A 15,280-nucleotide genomic window follows, 5' to 3' on the forward strand; every position below is an offset into this window, starting at 1 on the left:
CCTCCAGAAAGCTGTATAAGAAACTGCCAACTATAGCATCTAGAGAGAACTGGTTTAAGAGACAGAAATAAGAGGGAGACTGATTTTTTTTTTTTTTTTTTTTTGAGACGGAGTTTCACTCTTGTTGCCCAGGCTGGAGTGCAGTTGTATGATCTCAGCTCACTGCAACCTCCACCTCCTAGGTTCGAGTGATTCTCCTGCCTCAGCCTCCCAAGTAGTTGGGATTACAGGCATGTGCTACCATGCCTAGCTAATTTTGTATGTTTTTGTTTTGTTTTGTTTGTTTGTTTGTTTTGAGAGGGAGTTTCGCTGCTGTTACCAAGGCTGGAGTGCAATGGCGTGATCTCGGCTCACCGCAACCTCCACCTCCTGGATTCAGGCAATTCTCCTGCCTCAGCCTCCTGAGTAGCTGGGATTACAGGCATGCGCCACCAAACCCAGCTAATTTTTTGTATTTTTAGTAGAGACGGGGTCTCACCATGTTGACCAGGATGGTCTCGATCTCTTGACCTCGTGATCCACCCGCCTCGGCCTCCCAAAGTGCTGGGATTACAGGCTTGAGCCACTGCGCCCGGCCAATTTTGTATGTTTTTATTAGAGATGGAGTTTCTCCATGTTGGTTAGGCTGGTCTCTAACTCCCGACCTTGGGTGATCTGCTTGCCTCAGCCTCCCAAAGTGCTGGAATTATAGGCATGAGCCACCACACCCAGCCTCTACTCAATTTATATGCATTATTTATATGCTAAGGATATTAATATTGTCATATTTGTTTCTAATTGGCTTAGGTCTTTAAAGATGAATAGGAGTTAGCCAAGAATCCAGCTGGAGAAGGATGCTCCATGTGTGGAGAAATAGCAGACCTACAGAAGAGAAAACCAGGGAGACTGCAAGTCTTTTAGGATGGCTGGAGTTGGTGGTCCTTTCTGGAAGCTGATAGATGGAGTGGGAGAGATGAGCAGGAATTTGGGGAGTCCTGTAGGCCATCCATGCCAATGCAGGTGACTGTGATCTCAAGGTAATGGAAAACCACTAGGGAATTTTAAACAGGGAAGTGCGCAACAGGTTTTATTTACAACTGTCCAAAAATCCAGAAGCTTTGATCTCAAAAATGGGCTTTCTCATGGTGATTTCACTTCCTACTCCATAAGCCTCCATTGGTTGCTCTTATTTTTAAAACAATTAAACGTAATTATTTCACTTACTGTTAGTGCTTTTATTAATAGTTCGTTCCCTTGAAATGCTCTTATCTGCTTGTCTTTTCTTAAGACGCTGAACTATTTATAGGAACACTTCAAGCAGAGTTGAAAGGTAAAATGATCTTTTTAAGCTTTGTGATGCCAGAGACAATTTTTTTAATGCCTCTCCAAATGGACGACCACTCAGCTTTATACCAAGTACTTAACAAAGATTGGATAGGGCTTATTGACCTGTGGAGGAGGAATAGCCTAGGGTTCAAAATCACAGACTCTAGAGTCAGCTCTGCCACTTACAAGACACGTGATCTTGGCCTACATTTTTAAAATCTGAGTTGTAGTTTGTAAGGATTAAATGAGATAAATATGTATCAGGTACTTAGTACACTATTCTGTGCATGGTATATGTATCATAAATTTGTAGGGATCACCCATGGGTACCCCGTGTTTGGTGGCAACAAAGGAATAAGAAAAAGATAGAGATAGTGGGACGAGGAGGCCATCTCTCATTACTTTGGAGGAGACAGTGAAGGCCCCGAACTCTGATCATCCACACCATTGGTTACAATCACTTTGATCTACAGGGTAGGGGTAGAGTAATGGTGGGGAGACGGTGATAGTGGAGTAAATCAATGAGCTGGAACTGGTGTGTCATTCTAAGGATTGGTAACAGTGTCAGTTTGGGAGTTTCACTAAACAAGAACATGTGATTATCTTTAGCTTATTATCTATGTACAGCGGGTGGAACATGGACCTTACAAGGAGCCTGCAAGTCTGATTGTGTCATAGTGCTGCAAGGGGTTTTACGTCCTTGAGCACAATGTTTATGGTAACAGAGCCAAGGTCACCCTGCGCCAGAACATGAGGCATGGAGAGGCCTTCCTTCTCAGAGGCCTCCTGCGGCCTTCCACAGTTTGTTGTTCCTTGTTTATATGTTACTCATAACCAATTTATGTAGGCACTCTGTAAGTCCTTTCTCTTTCCTACTTTTCCCAAAAAAATTGAGGATAATAATTTTGTTATCCTATTGTACCATCAAAACAGCAATGCAAATTACTGTGGAAAGCAGCCCTTTCTTTCTTTCTTTTTTTAATTGTACTTTAGGTTCTGGGGTACATGTGCAGATCATGCAGGATTGTTGCATAGGTACACACATAGCAATGTGGTTTGCTGCCTCCATCCCCCTGTCACCTACATCTGGCATTTCTCCCCATGTTATCCCTCCCCGACCTCTCCACCCCCCTCATTGTCCCTCCCTTGGCACCCCCCAACAGACCCCAGTATGTGATGCTCCCCTCCCTGTATCCATGTGTTCTCATTGTTCAACACCCACCTATGAGTGAGAATCATGGGGTGTTTGATTTTCTGTTCTGTGTCAGTTTGCTGAGAATGATGGTTTCCAGATTCATTCATGTCCCTACAAAGGACACGAACTCATCATTTTTTATGGAAAGTATCTTTTTTCTTTGAGGATTTGAAAATAGGTATGGTATCTGAGGATGTACTTACCTATATTCCATTCAATGTTACCTGCTTAAAGTTCTTTCTTTGCCCTTAGAACATTCTTTCTCTAACCTTGGAATCCAGAGTTTTATAAGTAAATATCTTGGCATTGTCCTCTGGTTGTTAAATCTCAATGATGAGTCTTTTCAGTTTTTCATAATCACTTCTGGGACATTTTCTTCCATTATAAATTTAATTACCTAGGCAGTTCAGTTTGTTCACACTTATTCATAGGTTATACACCTTTGCCCTATTCTGAAGGTTAATTTTTTTATACGTTTCTCACCACCATATTTAATTTTTCTATCCTTTAGATTTGAATTTCTAGTTTGTCTTCTGTTTTCTTTAATTCAGTATTATTGCTTCTTTCAGCCATGTACATATCCTCTAGCATTCTAATCTTTTGTGTTTTCTTATTTTGCTCTTCTTAAAAGTGGGCAAATGAAATACAACTTTTATATATCTTAAAAATTTAATAGTCAACTTACTGAGGAATAATTTACATGCAATAAAGTGCATCTGTTTTCACTGTACAGTTCAATGACTTGACAAACATAAGGCCTTTGAAAACACCACCCCATTCAAGAGAAGGACCACTCCATTACCTCCAGCCAGTCCCGGTGGGCCCTTTGTGTTCACTTTGAATGGCTTCTCTTTCTTAATTCATCTCTTTATGTACAGATCTCATCACTCACCGAAACTGAGACCATTACCCTTGTTATTCTCCAGTGTATTCCCAGCTCCTGGCATAGTGCTTGCATAGTAGGCATTTAGTATGTAGTCCTTGAATGAATTCTAATTGTGAATTTCATAATCATTGCCTTCTAGAAGTTGTTTTTATCTTTTTGCTGCAAACGCTTTTATCATTGTTTCATTGGTTTTCGTTACTGATTATTGGTATTTTTCTTGAGGGTATTTTTGGTATTGCTAATGATATTTTGATAAGCTCATTTTTTCATTAAACATTTATTCTCTGTGCCACACATACAGTGATGAGCAAGAAATATTAAAGTTCCTACTATGTGGGGTTTACATTGTACTAGGAGCTCATATGATCAGAAAGAAGCTTTCTGCTCTTCACTCTTTATCTACCCAGAGTGCATGTGACCTTCAAATGATCCTTGAGCTTCCTCTCCATAGGCGTCGTGATCCATTTTATTCTGCACCACACACATACACACACCATAACCCTAAGACTGTTAAATTACTTTGAGAGAGAAGAGCCTGAACCAAGATTGGGGCTGAGGAGTTGGAGAAGTAGAAGGTGATGCAGAAGGGATGTGGAAAGTTGAAATTGGCGGATTTGTGATTGATTGCATATAGAGAGTTCTGGGAAAGGAAAGAATTTAGGATGAGTCTTGAAGTATTTGACCTGGGCAGTTGGCTGCATGAAGATTCTCCTACCTGAGGAAGGAACAATTGGTCCTCATGGGCACTCTAGTTTTGAATGTGTTCATTGGAAGCATCTGTATTTTAGTTGACAAGTCCAAAAGGCAATTGGGTATGTGGATTTGGACCTCAGAAGGAAGGTCTAGATTAGAGAAATATTGGTAGCCAGTAGCATCTATATGGTAGTTGAAACCTTTGACAGATGCAATTACTGGCAGAGATCTTATGAATAAGAAAAGAGGTTCACATACGTGCCCTAGAAAATGCAGAATGAGATGAGCCCACAAGGGAGCCTAGGGAGGAGTGGCTAGGTCAGACACAGTGGCTCACACCTATAATCCCAGCACTTTGAGAGGCCAAGGCAGGAGGAGCACTGGAAGTCAGGAGTTTGAGACCAGTCTGGGCAGCATAGCGACACCCTGTTTCTACAAAATAAAAATTACATGGCGTGGTGGCATGCCTCTGTATTCCCAGCTACTTGGGAGGGCGAGGTGGAAGGATCACTTGAGCCCAGGAGTTTGAGGCTACAGAGGGCTATAATAGCACCATTGCACTTCAGCCTGTGTGACAGTGAAACCCTGTCTCTAAAATAATAAACCTAAAACTGGTGGTCTCTGCATTACACTGACTCCTCTTTAGACATTAAGACTTGAATGTGAAGACTTGACCTCCAGAAATTAACAAATAACAATGTCATGGAGGCATGCAACACAGTATTGTCAGATGGCATGGCCTCAAAGACGCATAAGGGTGAATCAGAGATCTCAAAGCAGCAGGCTTCCAGAATACACCAGCACCCTCCTCTGGGCCCTGTGGAATATGGGGACATGCTAGAATTTAGCAGCTTTCTCTTGTACATTTCAGTTGAGGTAAGTAGGTGGAGGATGTGTCCTTCCAAGTCGTTGGAAGTAAATGAGAGTTTGCCCCACAGAGGCCAGTAGAAAGTATTGAGCTTTTAGTGTTCTTAGGATACTTGAATTAAGGTTGGAGAAGAGCAAGAAAAGGCACAGATACATTTATAGGATGGGTAGACAGAGAAACCAGCACTTGAGATACTGATGAAGATGACAGAAATGAAAGGCATTACATTAGCTGATTTCCATATCACACATTGGATGCTAAAGCTGATATGAGGCTGTAAGTGCTCAGAGGCTGTGATTATGGCTGCCTTTGGTGTTTCTGGGAGCGGATAGAGTAAACCAGAACCTCAAGTACTAAAGAGCTTTCGTTACAGCCTGCTGTGTTGCTGTGCAGCTGGGAAATTGGAGTGAGTGGAGGAATCTCAGAAAGGAGTATAATCCTTGGAATGTTAAAAAGAACCTGTGAGCACTTGAGATCTGATGACAGAATGAAGAACGAAGGCTGGGGTCGAGGAGGAAAGCCAAATGGGAATCTCCTGCACAAAGAAGCACCAAGAAACTGCCAGTCTTCAGGAGGGTGGAGAGAGCAGTGTGAGATCATCATCACCTCGCTGTTTTAGTGGATGCAGGCTGCTTCCTTGTGTTTGGTTCTGTTGCCCTTTCTGTGTTCGTTTTTCATGCCTTATTTCAGACAGCATCAGACTGATTAGGATCATTCTAATGCAAGGCATTATATAGCAGCTGGCTGCCATTTTTACTGCAGCATCTGAAAATTTTTCTTTGAAATGTTCTTGTTCAGTGATATGGTTAAGAGGCTGATAGCCAGAATGTGCAAAAAAAGTAAAAAAAAAAAAAAAAAGCAAATGGTAAAAACCAGGGCAGGGCCCTGAAATAATTGGCGGCTAACCCTCTCCCACCAGATTTGAAGATTCACCAAGATTTGTGATGACTTTCACAGAACTGTGATCATTTGAAACAAGAATTCTTACATCTAGGAAATAAAATGTTCATGCAGTGGTAGTTTTGTGATGCTGAGCCAGTGAAATATTTTCCCTTAGGGCAAAGAATAACACTTGGTGCTTTAAGTGGGGCAGAGAGAGCAAGAAAGCATTCATCTCAAAAGTGCATCAGAAATTTGAACTGCGACTCTTGATTGCTTTAGACACATTTAATTCCAAGATCCAGAGCATCTTTTCTTTAGGTAAGGACTTTGGAGAGCTGAGAAGACAAACAGGAATACATAGCAGAATATTCTGACGCTGGACCTTGAACTCAGTTGATATAAACTGTTGAGTGTTTTAAGCTATTTTCTTATTTCCTTAAACTTTGGAAGACCTTAGTTCTTTACATTCCAAGCAGTACTCCTTTTTTTCTAGCTGTTCTAAGCTAGTGACTAGCTTTTAGACAAATGAGTTTAGTGATGACTGTTATTGCCCGTTTGGTTTTTCCAAAAAGCCTATGCAGCATCCCAAATGAAAAATTAATAGATGATTCCTGGAGGTAAATTCATGTTATAAACCAATTTTCCATATGGAACAGATATTAGAATTAAATTATTGTGTTCTCTCTTTGCTGCCATCACTGCCAAAAAAAGAAATTGCTTTGGAGGAATGTGTGGGTGTCAAGAAGAACAGTGATACAGTTGTTATATAAATAGCCATTAGGCTGTGCAAGAAAGTGTGCCAGACATTGCTGTTAATTTACCTAGCTGCTATCTAAAATCTTGTTATATTAGCAGCTGCACCTGAGGAGAGTCTGTATCTGATGTAGTCTATTTGTAAAATCCTCCCATATCCCTTTAGAAGTGAATGAGCCCCAGTTATCTGGCAGTTGCTAGTATGTGGATTCCATGCTTAATCACTATAGCCCTTTAAGATTGATACTGAGCACTCAGCAGCTCCTCTGAAATAACTCCAGCTGGTTCACAGAGGGTTAAGATCAAAATCTCAGCAATGTCTTAAATTCTGAAAGTACCAGTTTCTAAACTCTTCCTTTCTCCTTTATGATTCCTAATATTATAAGATTTAGTTTTACTCTTGCTTTTTAAATGCAAATAGACCTGACATTTGAATTTTTTAATGTAAAATGCCTTTTTACTTTAGAAAAGTTTATCTAAAACAAAATTTGTCCTTTCTAAAATAAGGTTTCCCAATAAGTTATACAATCTCCCAATACCCCCTCCCCACTACTCCCAAGGAAATTGATATTCCCATCTTCTCATTTCTTTGCCTGTATTTCCATTCTTCTGTTGCTAAGCATCACATGGATTCTTTAACTGGTGTTCAAAGATAAAAGCAGAGCAGTTTGTGATCACTAAGAAGACTAGAGAGCCAGGCACTGTGGCTTGTGCTTGTAATCCTAGCTACTTGGGAGGCTGAGGCAGGAGGATAGCTTGAGCCCAGGAGTTTAAGACCAGCCTGGCAACACAGCAAGTCCCCATCCCCTCCAAAAATGTCTTTTTATTAGCCAGCATGGTGGTGGGTGCCTGTAATCCTAGCCACTGTGGAGGCTGAGGTGGGAGGAACACTTGAGCCAGGAGTTTGAAATTGCAGTGAGCTATGATCATGCCACTGTTTTTCAGCCTGGGCAATGAAGGGACACCCCATCTCTAAAAAGGAAAAAAAAAAAAATAGAGAAAATGGTATCTCACGTGTGTGGCTCAGTCTGCTTCTCCTTAGTCTTGTGCCTTTCAATCTGGAGTAGTTGATGTAGACATAGAGTTAGGTCCATAACGTGGACCATCTGAGTGTGGGAGTATGTCTAAGGACTGCTGAGTTGTCTGTTGTGGCTAATTATCCAGACCACTCTGCCTTCTGTAAACACACTATGGTGTAACTGTAAGGGTGCAGGAAGAAGGCAAAGCTATGGCATGAGGAGAGAAAATACTAATTGCATTAAGGCATAACAAGTGTTAAGAATAGCTTTCATTTATTGAGTCTTTCCATATAACAGGCTTTGGGCCAAATTCCAGGCACACTTAGCAGTATTATGCCTTTTTGAAAGTTGAGGAGACATGGCCTAATATTAAGAAGCTTGCCCAAGTTCACACAGGCAGTAGGAGCTGGAGCAAGGCTACAAACCCAAGCCTGTCTGATCTGCAAACCTTGCTCTGGAACTGCTGTCCTGTATTGCAGGTGATCTGTCTGGTTGGGGGTGGGTGGTAGGTGTGTGCACTTTCAAGATGGTGGGAAAAAAAGCTTGTTGGCCTAATTTCACAGTTTCAGCTGTGGTGGGATCCTAACGTGGACCACAGAAAGGGAAGTGAGAGCCAGAAGATAGAACAGGAATTGGAAAGCATAGGTCACTATCTGGTACATGCAAATGTGATCATCATTTAACCTCCAAATTATTTTCTTTTCTTTTTTTTTTTTTTTTTTTGAGACAGGGTCTTTCATTGCAGCTAACCTCTGAATTCTTGATTCATCTCTGTACATCGAAGGTTCAATTATCCATGTTAATGGAGTCAAGCCAGATGTGCACAATGCTATAGAACCAGTAATCTAAGGAATATTTCAGTAGCAGTTTGCCATTTGCATGTGACTTTTTAAGAGTAGATTTATTTTCCTAAATCTGTTTGCTTAGTCATCCCAGAATGTTAATGGATTGGCCTGCCCCACGAGCAAAGATCAAAGTGGATTATCCATAGGGGAAGATTAGACAGTTAATTCTGAAGAACAAGCTTTTAAATTCATTTAAAAGCATAGCCTCAGACACACTGACACCTTTTCTTTTTTTTTTTTTTTCCTCTGAATTCATTTAGAACGTATGCTGTCAGGAGGATAAGAGATGCCTTCAGAGAAAATAAAAACGTAAAGGATCCTGTAGAAATTCAAACCCTGGTGAATAAAGCCAAGAGAGACCTTGGAATAATTCGTCGACAGGTAAGATGGTTCAGTGATGTACTGTTTTTCATTAAGAGCTCTAAACTTTGACATATCCCCCTTGATTAGACAGCAGCGCTTTCAGTGTTGGTGATTTACGGAGTAGGATCATGAAACTGTTCCTTGTACTAATACAGACATGGAAAGGTGAATTCTCGTGTTTTCAAATTCAAGTTGAACTTAAAATATCAGCTTTCCAAAATTTCCAGGGAGTATATCCTTCTGGAAAGCTAATGCTTTAAGTATGAGAAACTTCTGCATTACTTTTTTTGAAAGCTAAGTTTTTGTAAGATGTATTACACATGTATACTTGGATATATTTCAGAGTATAAATATATTCTCTTTTTCCTAGTATTTTTAATCGTTATTTGGGATAAACAGAATGTTGCCCTTTTCTTGAAGACACCATCGTGGGTGGTGAACTTGAATTATGTTACCACGTGGGAGGTGTATCTGCAGGTGTAGATGGTGTAAAGTACAGCTGCTTGGGTGCTGACCACAATAAAGGACCCTGGAGGGTGTTTTAGTTTTCATTTTGTGGAAGTGCCAGGGATCACCTTGACTTGTGCTTGCTTTTCTCATTCTCATGAGGTGGGTGGAGCATGTGCTGGGGAAGGGTCTCCCGGATGTTCTGATACATCCACAAGAGTAATTAGAACATCAAAGGTTAAGGTCACCTTCCACTGATGGGTTTTCTCGCTCTCTAAAAAACTCCCTTTTCACTGTCTTTGACTTAGCAGCAATCACGCAATAAACTCCATTTCTGCTTCTATTTGTGTTTCTTTTACTTACAGGACATGTGTTTATAAAGTGTGGAGGGGGAACCCTTTACCATTTTTGTAAATTAAGCTGTACTTTTTTGAAAGGGCTTCTTTAGCATCATCGGGAGATGGCAACTTGGCTGACATTAAATCAGACAATAATCTTTCTCTGACCCTTCTTCATGCTTGCCTATAAACAGAATTCAAAAGAGAAGCAATATTTGAAACTATAATTGGCAGTTTATGTCAAGATTAAAGATCCTGTTACATTGCCTACATAATGTAACAGTTCTTTCTAGAATAGCATTTCGGATTCTCATAACCATCCTTGAGTTCTACAGCTATCTAGTAATAGAATAACTGCCACACTCAGGCCTCAGAAATTCTCTAACTAAAGCCATGAGGACAGTAGGGTACTCAGAAAAGAAACCGATCTGCACATTTGCATATACTTTGAGAGTGGCATTTATGTGAGTCAACATTTTGAAAACTCAAGAACAATGACATTTCCAGTCACCAGTAGTGGAATTTTATGAGATCTTTTAGCAGTGGAGCATAGAAGCAGCAGCAGCCCGAGTTCTTATTTTGCATAAACTCAGAAAGATTTTGTTCTTTGGCACTTTCTCTGTGTAGAGGTTGGCAAAACAAGTTTTATCTTTAGCGTAAAATTTTACAGAGTACAAACTGCTTCGAAAAGGGGGACTGTAAATCTGTGCCATCATTTCTTCCACTATATCTAATTGTCTATGTCACTACTTGTTTTGAAATGCTCAAACTACCCTTTCAAAATAAAAAATAAAAACAAAAAGACTAAACCAGCCCTCTGACGTCCTCTGAGTCTACCCCCAGGACACTCTTGGAGCATGGCATATACAGGGCAAGGGCGCCCTTCCCAGGTCAGCCTGGCCACTGCACCTTCCTGATGGAGGAAACACACTGTGGGGCCAGGGCTTCCACAGCAACCTTGCAGAACAGCATGCTGTCACCACCTCAAGGATGAAAGCATTGGCATCCCTTCAGAGGACCAGTTATACATCAGCAGCTGGGAAGTTTCTGCTCACTTCTCTTTCATGTCAAGACTCTTCCTGAATCCACATGCAGCGTTTACCATAGTTAAGGTATAAGGCATAGTGGCCCCCCAAGCCATCTGGCTGCAAGCTGGCATAAGTTGCCTTTGGACTAACAGCCTACCATATGGTGGAGAGTCTGTTTCTTGCACACCGTCCGCTGTACTGGCTCCTGTGGTAGCCTTCTAACCTGTCCTCCAGGTGCCCCAGCCCCACTCCAACCCATACATGGCCTGTTTTCCACACACCACCACCACAGTGATCTTTTTCAAAAGAAAGATGGAGCTGCTGCCCTGCTCAACCCATTGCAGGCTCTTGCTTCATGGCACCCTAACATAAAACCTGAAGCTGATCTGAAGTCCCAAGAGGCCCTCCGTTGCTCTCCTCTTTCTCCTTCTCACCATTTCCATGAACTTCTTGCTCCCATCTCAGCGCCTATACACACTGTGCCTGGAGGAGTCCCTCCAAACGTTCCTGTAGTTCCCTTCCCCTTCCATGCAGGCCAGTGCTCAGATTTCACCTTCCCATAGGGGCTGTCCTGGGACCACACTGTCTAAAACAGACTCTCTCCCCTGCCCTGCCTTAGTTTTCCTGACATCACTTAGCAGTACCTACTATGACATCACTTGTGACCTTGTCTGTTTTCTCCCTCTTTTGCAAGACCACAGGGACCATGAGGACAGGGATCTCTCCTGTCACATTCATCATCTCCACTGGTTGGGGACAAGCATGGACTCTAAAGCTAGCCTTTATGTCCTGACTCAGCTGGCTAGCTATGTGACCCTGAGCAAGACAGTTAACCTCTCAGTGCCTAATGCAAACTCAAATGAAAGTAAGTCCTACTTCTTTGGTAGTAGTGAGGATCAAGTACATTAACATATGCAAAGCCCCTGGATTAATGCTAGCATACATTAAATGTTATGCAAATGCTTCCTGTTCCTAGCCACAGGATCTAGAATATCCCTCATAGAGCTGGCTCTTAATAAGTTTTCACTGACCAGATAAATGCCTGAAGTATGTTCCCTGAGATCACACACCTCAGTCAGAGTCTACACTACCAAAATCAGGGTGTCTTGTTGGCCACCCGCAGTCTTCCTCCTGAAGGAATGAACCATGAAAGGAAGATGGAAATCTGGTGGAGATCATGACGTAATACCCTCATTGAGTTGTGATACTCTTCAGTCAAGTCTCTCTTCCACATGATGATTTGGACTCCAAGCCCACCCACCCTGGTGCACGTGGATCCCAGCTTCACCTTTCCACCAATGAGGAAGCCCACAGCCACTTTTCCAGATGCCAGACATGCACACCGTAAAGGCAGTGCTCACACTGAAATACTCCACCCACAACACTAACCTGCTCTCCTGTTTTCCACTCATTCTTCAGAGGGCAGCTTCTTCAGTCACGTGAGTCTGCTTATGATACCCTCCTCCCCACCTCCCATAACTCTGGTAAGTTTTGCAGTTTTTAAAAGAAATCTCTGGACCAAAATGATCTGTTTTTCTGGATAGAGAAACCGAGGTGCAGGAAAGCTGTAAACCTTGTCTAAGGCCACATGGCCAGGCATGAGCTCAGGTCTTCTAGCTTCTTAGAGTGAACTCAGAAGTTCAAGGACATGGGCTCCTGAGTCAGTAGAAGCTGAAAGATAAACATACTCTTAAGTAATCCTCCCATTTTGTTCCCATGATATTTAAGGACCACTTCAACTCTCCTCAGATGTCATTCATTCTTCCTTCATATCCTTAATGTGCAAGATGTTTAGTGTTTATTGTGACAACCCTGAGGAATTCTAGATATATCAGCATTTCTTATAAGCCTTCACACAGCTCCTAAGGATTACTCTCATTTCAAGCAGTGGCAGGTTGCTTTTCTTTCGCAATAAGCCAGTCAGCTTTCTTTTGCGCTTTTTCCCAATTCTGGCCCACTCAGTAGAAGCCAGACATACCCTTGTTCTTTCCTTAACATTCTTGGACCACGTCTCCCCTGGAAAATTACCATCCAGTCTGTCAGTCTCGAATCTCTTTCCAACTTCATGCATCATCTCATATCCCAAAATTAGCAGAGACATTCTTCTACCTTTTGATAAACTGCCATTATTTCCGTATAAGACGATTCTGTGAAGCCAGCTGACCCTTAAAGCTCTTCTAGGTTCTCCCTCTCTGCTGAAAGCAAGTTCTGGGTTACCCCCACTAAACCTAACTTCCCTGTCTGCCTCCCAGGTGAGATCAGAAAGGTTTGGGAGGCTTTTTATGTCCAGACAAGCTGGAGCAGGAAAGAATGGAGAAACCTGGGTGGTTTGTAGGACTGGGCAAATAGCTCTTAAATAGTCTGGGCAGCAAAGAAGCACCAAAGGATTTCTACCCTAGACAATTAACAAGGATTGTTAAGTGTTTCACATCAGAAACATGATCAAAAAAGTCAGCCAGATGTTGCTTTTGTCTTTGTACTTTGCTCCATTTTGCTATTCTAAATAAAGATACTCCTTCTGGACCCTGTTTGTAAGGCATTAGTTAGAATGACTATCAGTAAACTTCCCTGGCTTATTGTAGCTCTGCAGTTTTCTGCCGCACCCCTTTGGTTTTTAAACAACTGTAGTGTATATTGTTTTCTGTCACTATTTCCTGTCTGTTAGCACCTGCTCTTCGAGCATCTTCTAGAGACCTGCAGCATCAGCATCACTGGGGCACCTTCCTTCCCTGTATAGTTCATTGAAATTTACTGTTCGCCAAAGAGAAAGTATTTTCTAAGCATTTTGAAATAGAGTTGTAATCTTTGTTATAGAGCTAGCTTCATAGCCACATGTCTACAGAGGACAAAGTAAAAGAGTGTTGGGAATGGGAAACAGGAATGGGAATGCAGCATCAGAGAAGTTGCCAGAACTGGATTTCTGGATTCTAATGAGATTCCCCTGAACACATGAATTAAGGTAATGATTTCAGGAATATTCAGCAAAATTCTAAATGTGTATCAACTCTTCCTTGAAACCTGATTTTAGCTAATGTAACTGCAAAGTTTGGTTACTTTTACAGCTATATGATGCAATCAGCATTAATTAGAGCAAAGCAACCCTTCAGTTCTTGTAGGTTCTCATATAACAGCAAAGCTGTGTAACAGGCGTTGTTTACAAGGTGAGGGGTGGTTTGGAGAGGGAATGTTTTGCATAGTGTGGTTAACCAGGTGAATCCATGATCTCTAGGAAAGCAAGAGCTATTCTGTATTGAGAGGTTCCCAGCCACTACCTTAGGTAGGCTAGTGGGGTTAGCACTAAATTTGCATCCAAATAATGTTTAGTTAACCTACTAAAGACAAGAGGTTCCTAAGATATGCATCTATAGAAGTCAGCACTGCATCTAGCAAAGCAAGGTGTATCTGTAACCGAAGTACGTAGATGAAAAAATATATTGTCACTATAATATGTAATTGTGCAGTACGAAGATAAACTGGATGTGCTTTAATTCTAGATAATCGTAGGGTGTTGGAGTCATACCCATCTTCCCATCAGCTCTTCAGGGCTCACTCTTTTCTACCACAGCAGCTGTTCTTAAGCTAGTGCTTTTTTGGTTAAACAACTCAAATAGTAGATGTATTACACTCAGATTTAAGAACATGCATTTGTAAGAGATTAAGAGCAGATACTATGTACAGCCATTAAAGATCATTGGAAGGGGTTAATATTACATGTAGCCTGCATTTTTGTTAATATGTGTGAGTTGAAGCATTTTTATGTTTCTTAGCTTACACTTTATTTTTCCTTTTGTAGATCACTAAGCCAAGTAATTTGCTGAATTTATTGCTGTTGGGATAGTGGTAGTTGAGTCTCTGAAACCATACTTATTTTATTTTTATTTGCTATTATGTGGTTCAGTCTGAATGTGCTGTTGTGAAATTAGAAGCTAGTGAATCATGGCCAGGCCCTCTCTCATTGTCAGTCACTACAATATCTGCTCCAGTGCCCTAGATAGTGGTTAAAACTTGAATGAAAGTGATATCTTATCCATGGTCCTCATCCTTTTATAGCAGCCTGAGAAAAAGTAGGTATGTGTGAGCCTTTACGGGAAAAGAGATAGTGCACTCTGTATCTCTCCACTTGTATGCATTTAACTTATATACTATTAATATTTGATAGTTTGTGAGAATTACTAAAATTTACGTGGCTACTGTTTTAGTGGAATAAAGGGAAGTCAATCTCTATTATTAGGGGGCATTTAAAATACATGAAAATAATTATATACTATTCACAATAGCCAGAAGGTAGAAGCAATCCAAATGTCCATCAACAATGAATGGATAAGTAAGATACGGTATATACATACAATATAATATTATTCAGCCATAAAAAGGAACAAAATCCTGTTACATGTTACAGTGTGGATGAACCTTGAGGACATAACACTAAGTGAAATAAGCCATACACCAAAAGATACTGTATGATTTCACTTATATGAGGTATCTAAACTAGTCAAATTCAGAGAAATTGAAAGTAGAATGATGAATAACGGTTGAAGGAGGAGGAAAAGGCAAATTGTTTAATTGGTACAGAGTTTCAATTTGGGAAGATGAAAAAGTTCTGGTTATGTTTCACAATGTAAATATACTTAACACTGCTGAACTAAATGCTTAAAAAT

The 15,280-nt window shown here is 41.0% G+C and overlaps 1 protein-coding gene and 1 long non-coding RNA gene across 5 annotated transcripts in view; one reads left to right on the forward strand and one right to left on the reverse strand.

The window, feature by feature from the left end:
- Positions 1-15,280, forward strand: part of LYRM4 (LYR motif containing 4) — a 158,323-nt gene that overhangs the window by 35,686 nt on the left and 107,357 nt on the right. For all 4 annotated transcript variants that reach the window (XR_013533784.1, XM_008994016.5, XM_054253741.2 and 1 more), the window contains exon 2: positions 8,707-8,827. Coding sequence is in view for 3 of the 4 variants with exons in the window: in XM_008994016.5 (XP_008992264.1) it covers positions 8,707-8,827 (121 nt within the window). In the remaining variant the exon portion in view is untranslated. The remainder of the gene's footprint in view (positions 1-8,706; positions 8,828-15,280) is intronic.
- LOC144582041 (uncharacterized) lies at positions 1,169-11,206 on the reverse strand. The gene is made up of 2 exons (XR_013533785.1): positions 11,057-11,206; positions 1,169-9,778 (listed from the first exon to the last, which is right to left on the reverse strand). It is a non-coding gene; the product is annotated as an uncharacterized LOC144582041 (long non-coding RNA).

The sequence above is a fragment of the Callithrix jacchus genome, chromosome 4 (genome assembly GCF_049354715.1).
Source record: "Callithrix jacchus isolate 240 chromosome 4, calJac240_pri, whole genome shotgun sequence".
Lineage (NCBI taxonomy): Eukaryota > Metazoa > Chordata > Mammalia > Primates > Cebidae > Callithrix > Callithrix jacchus.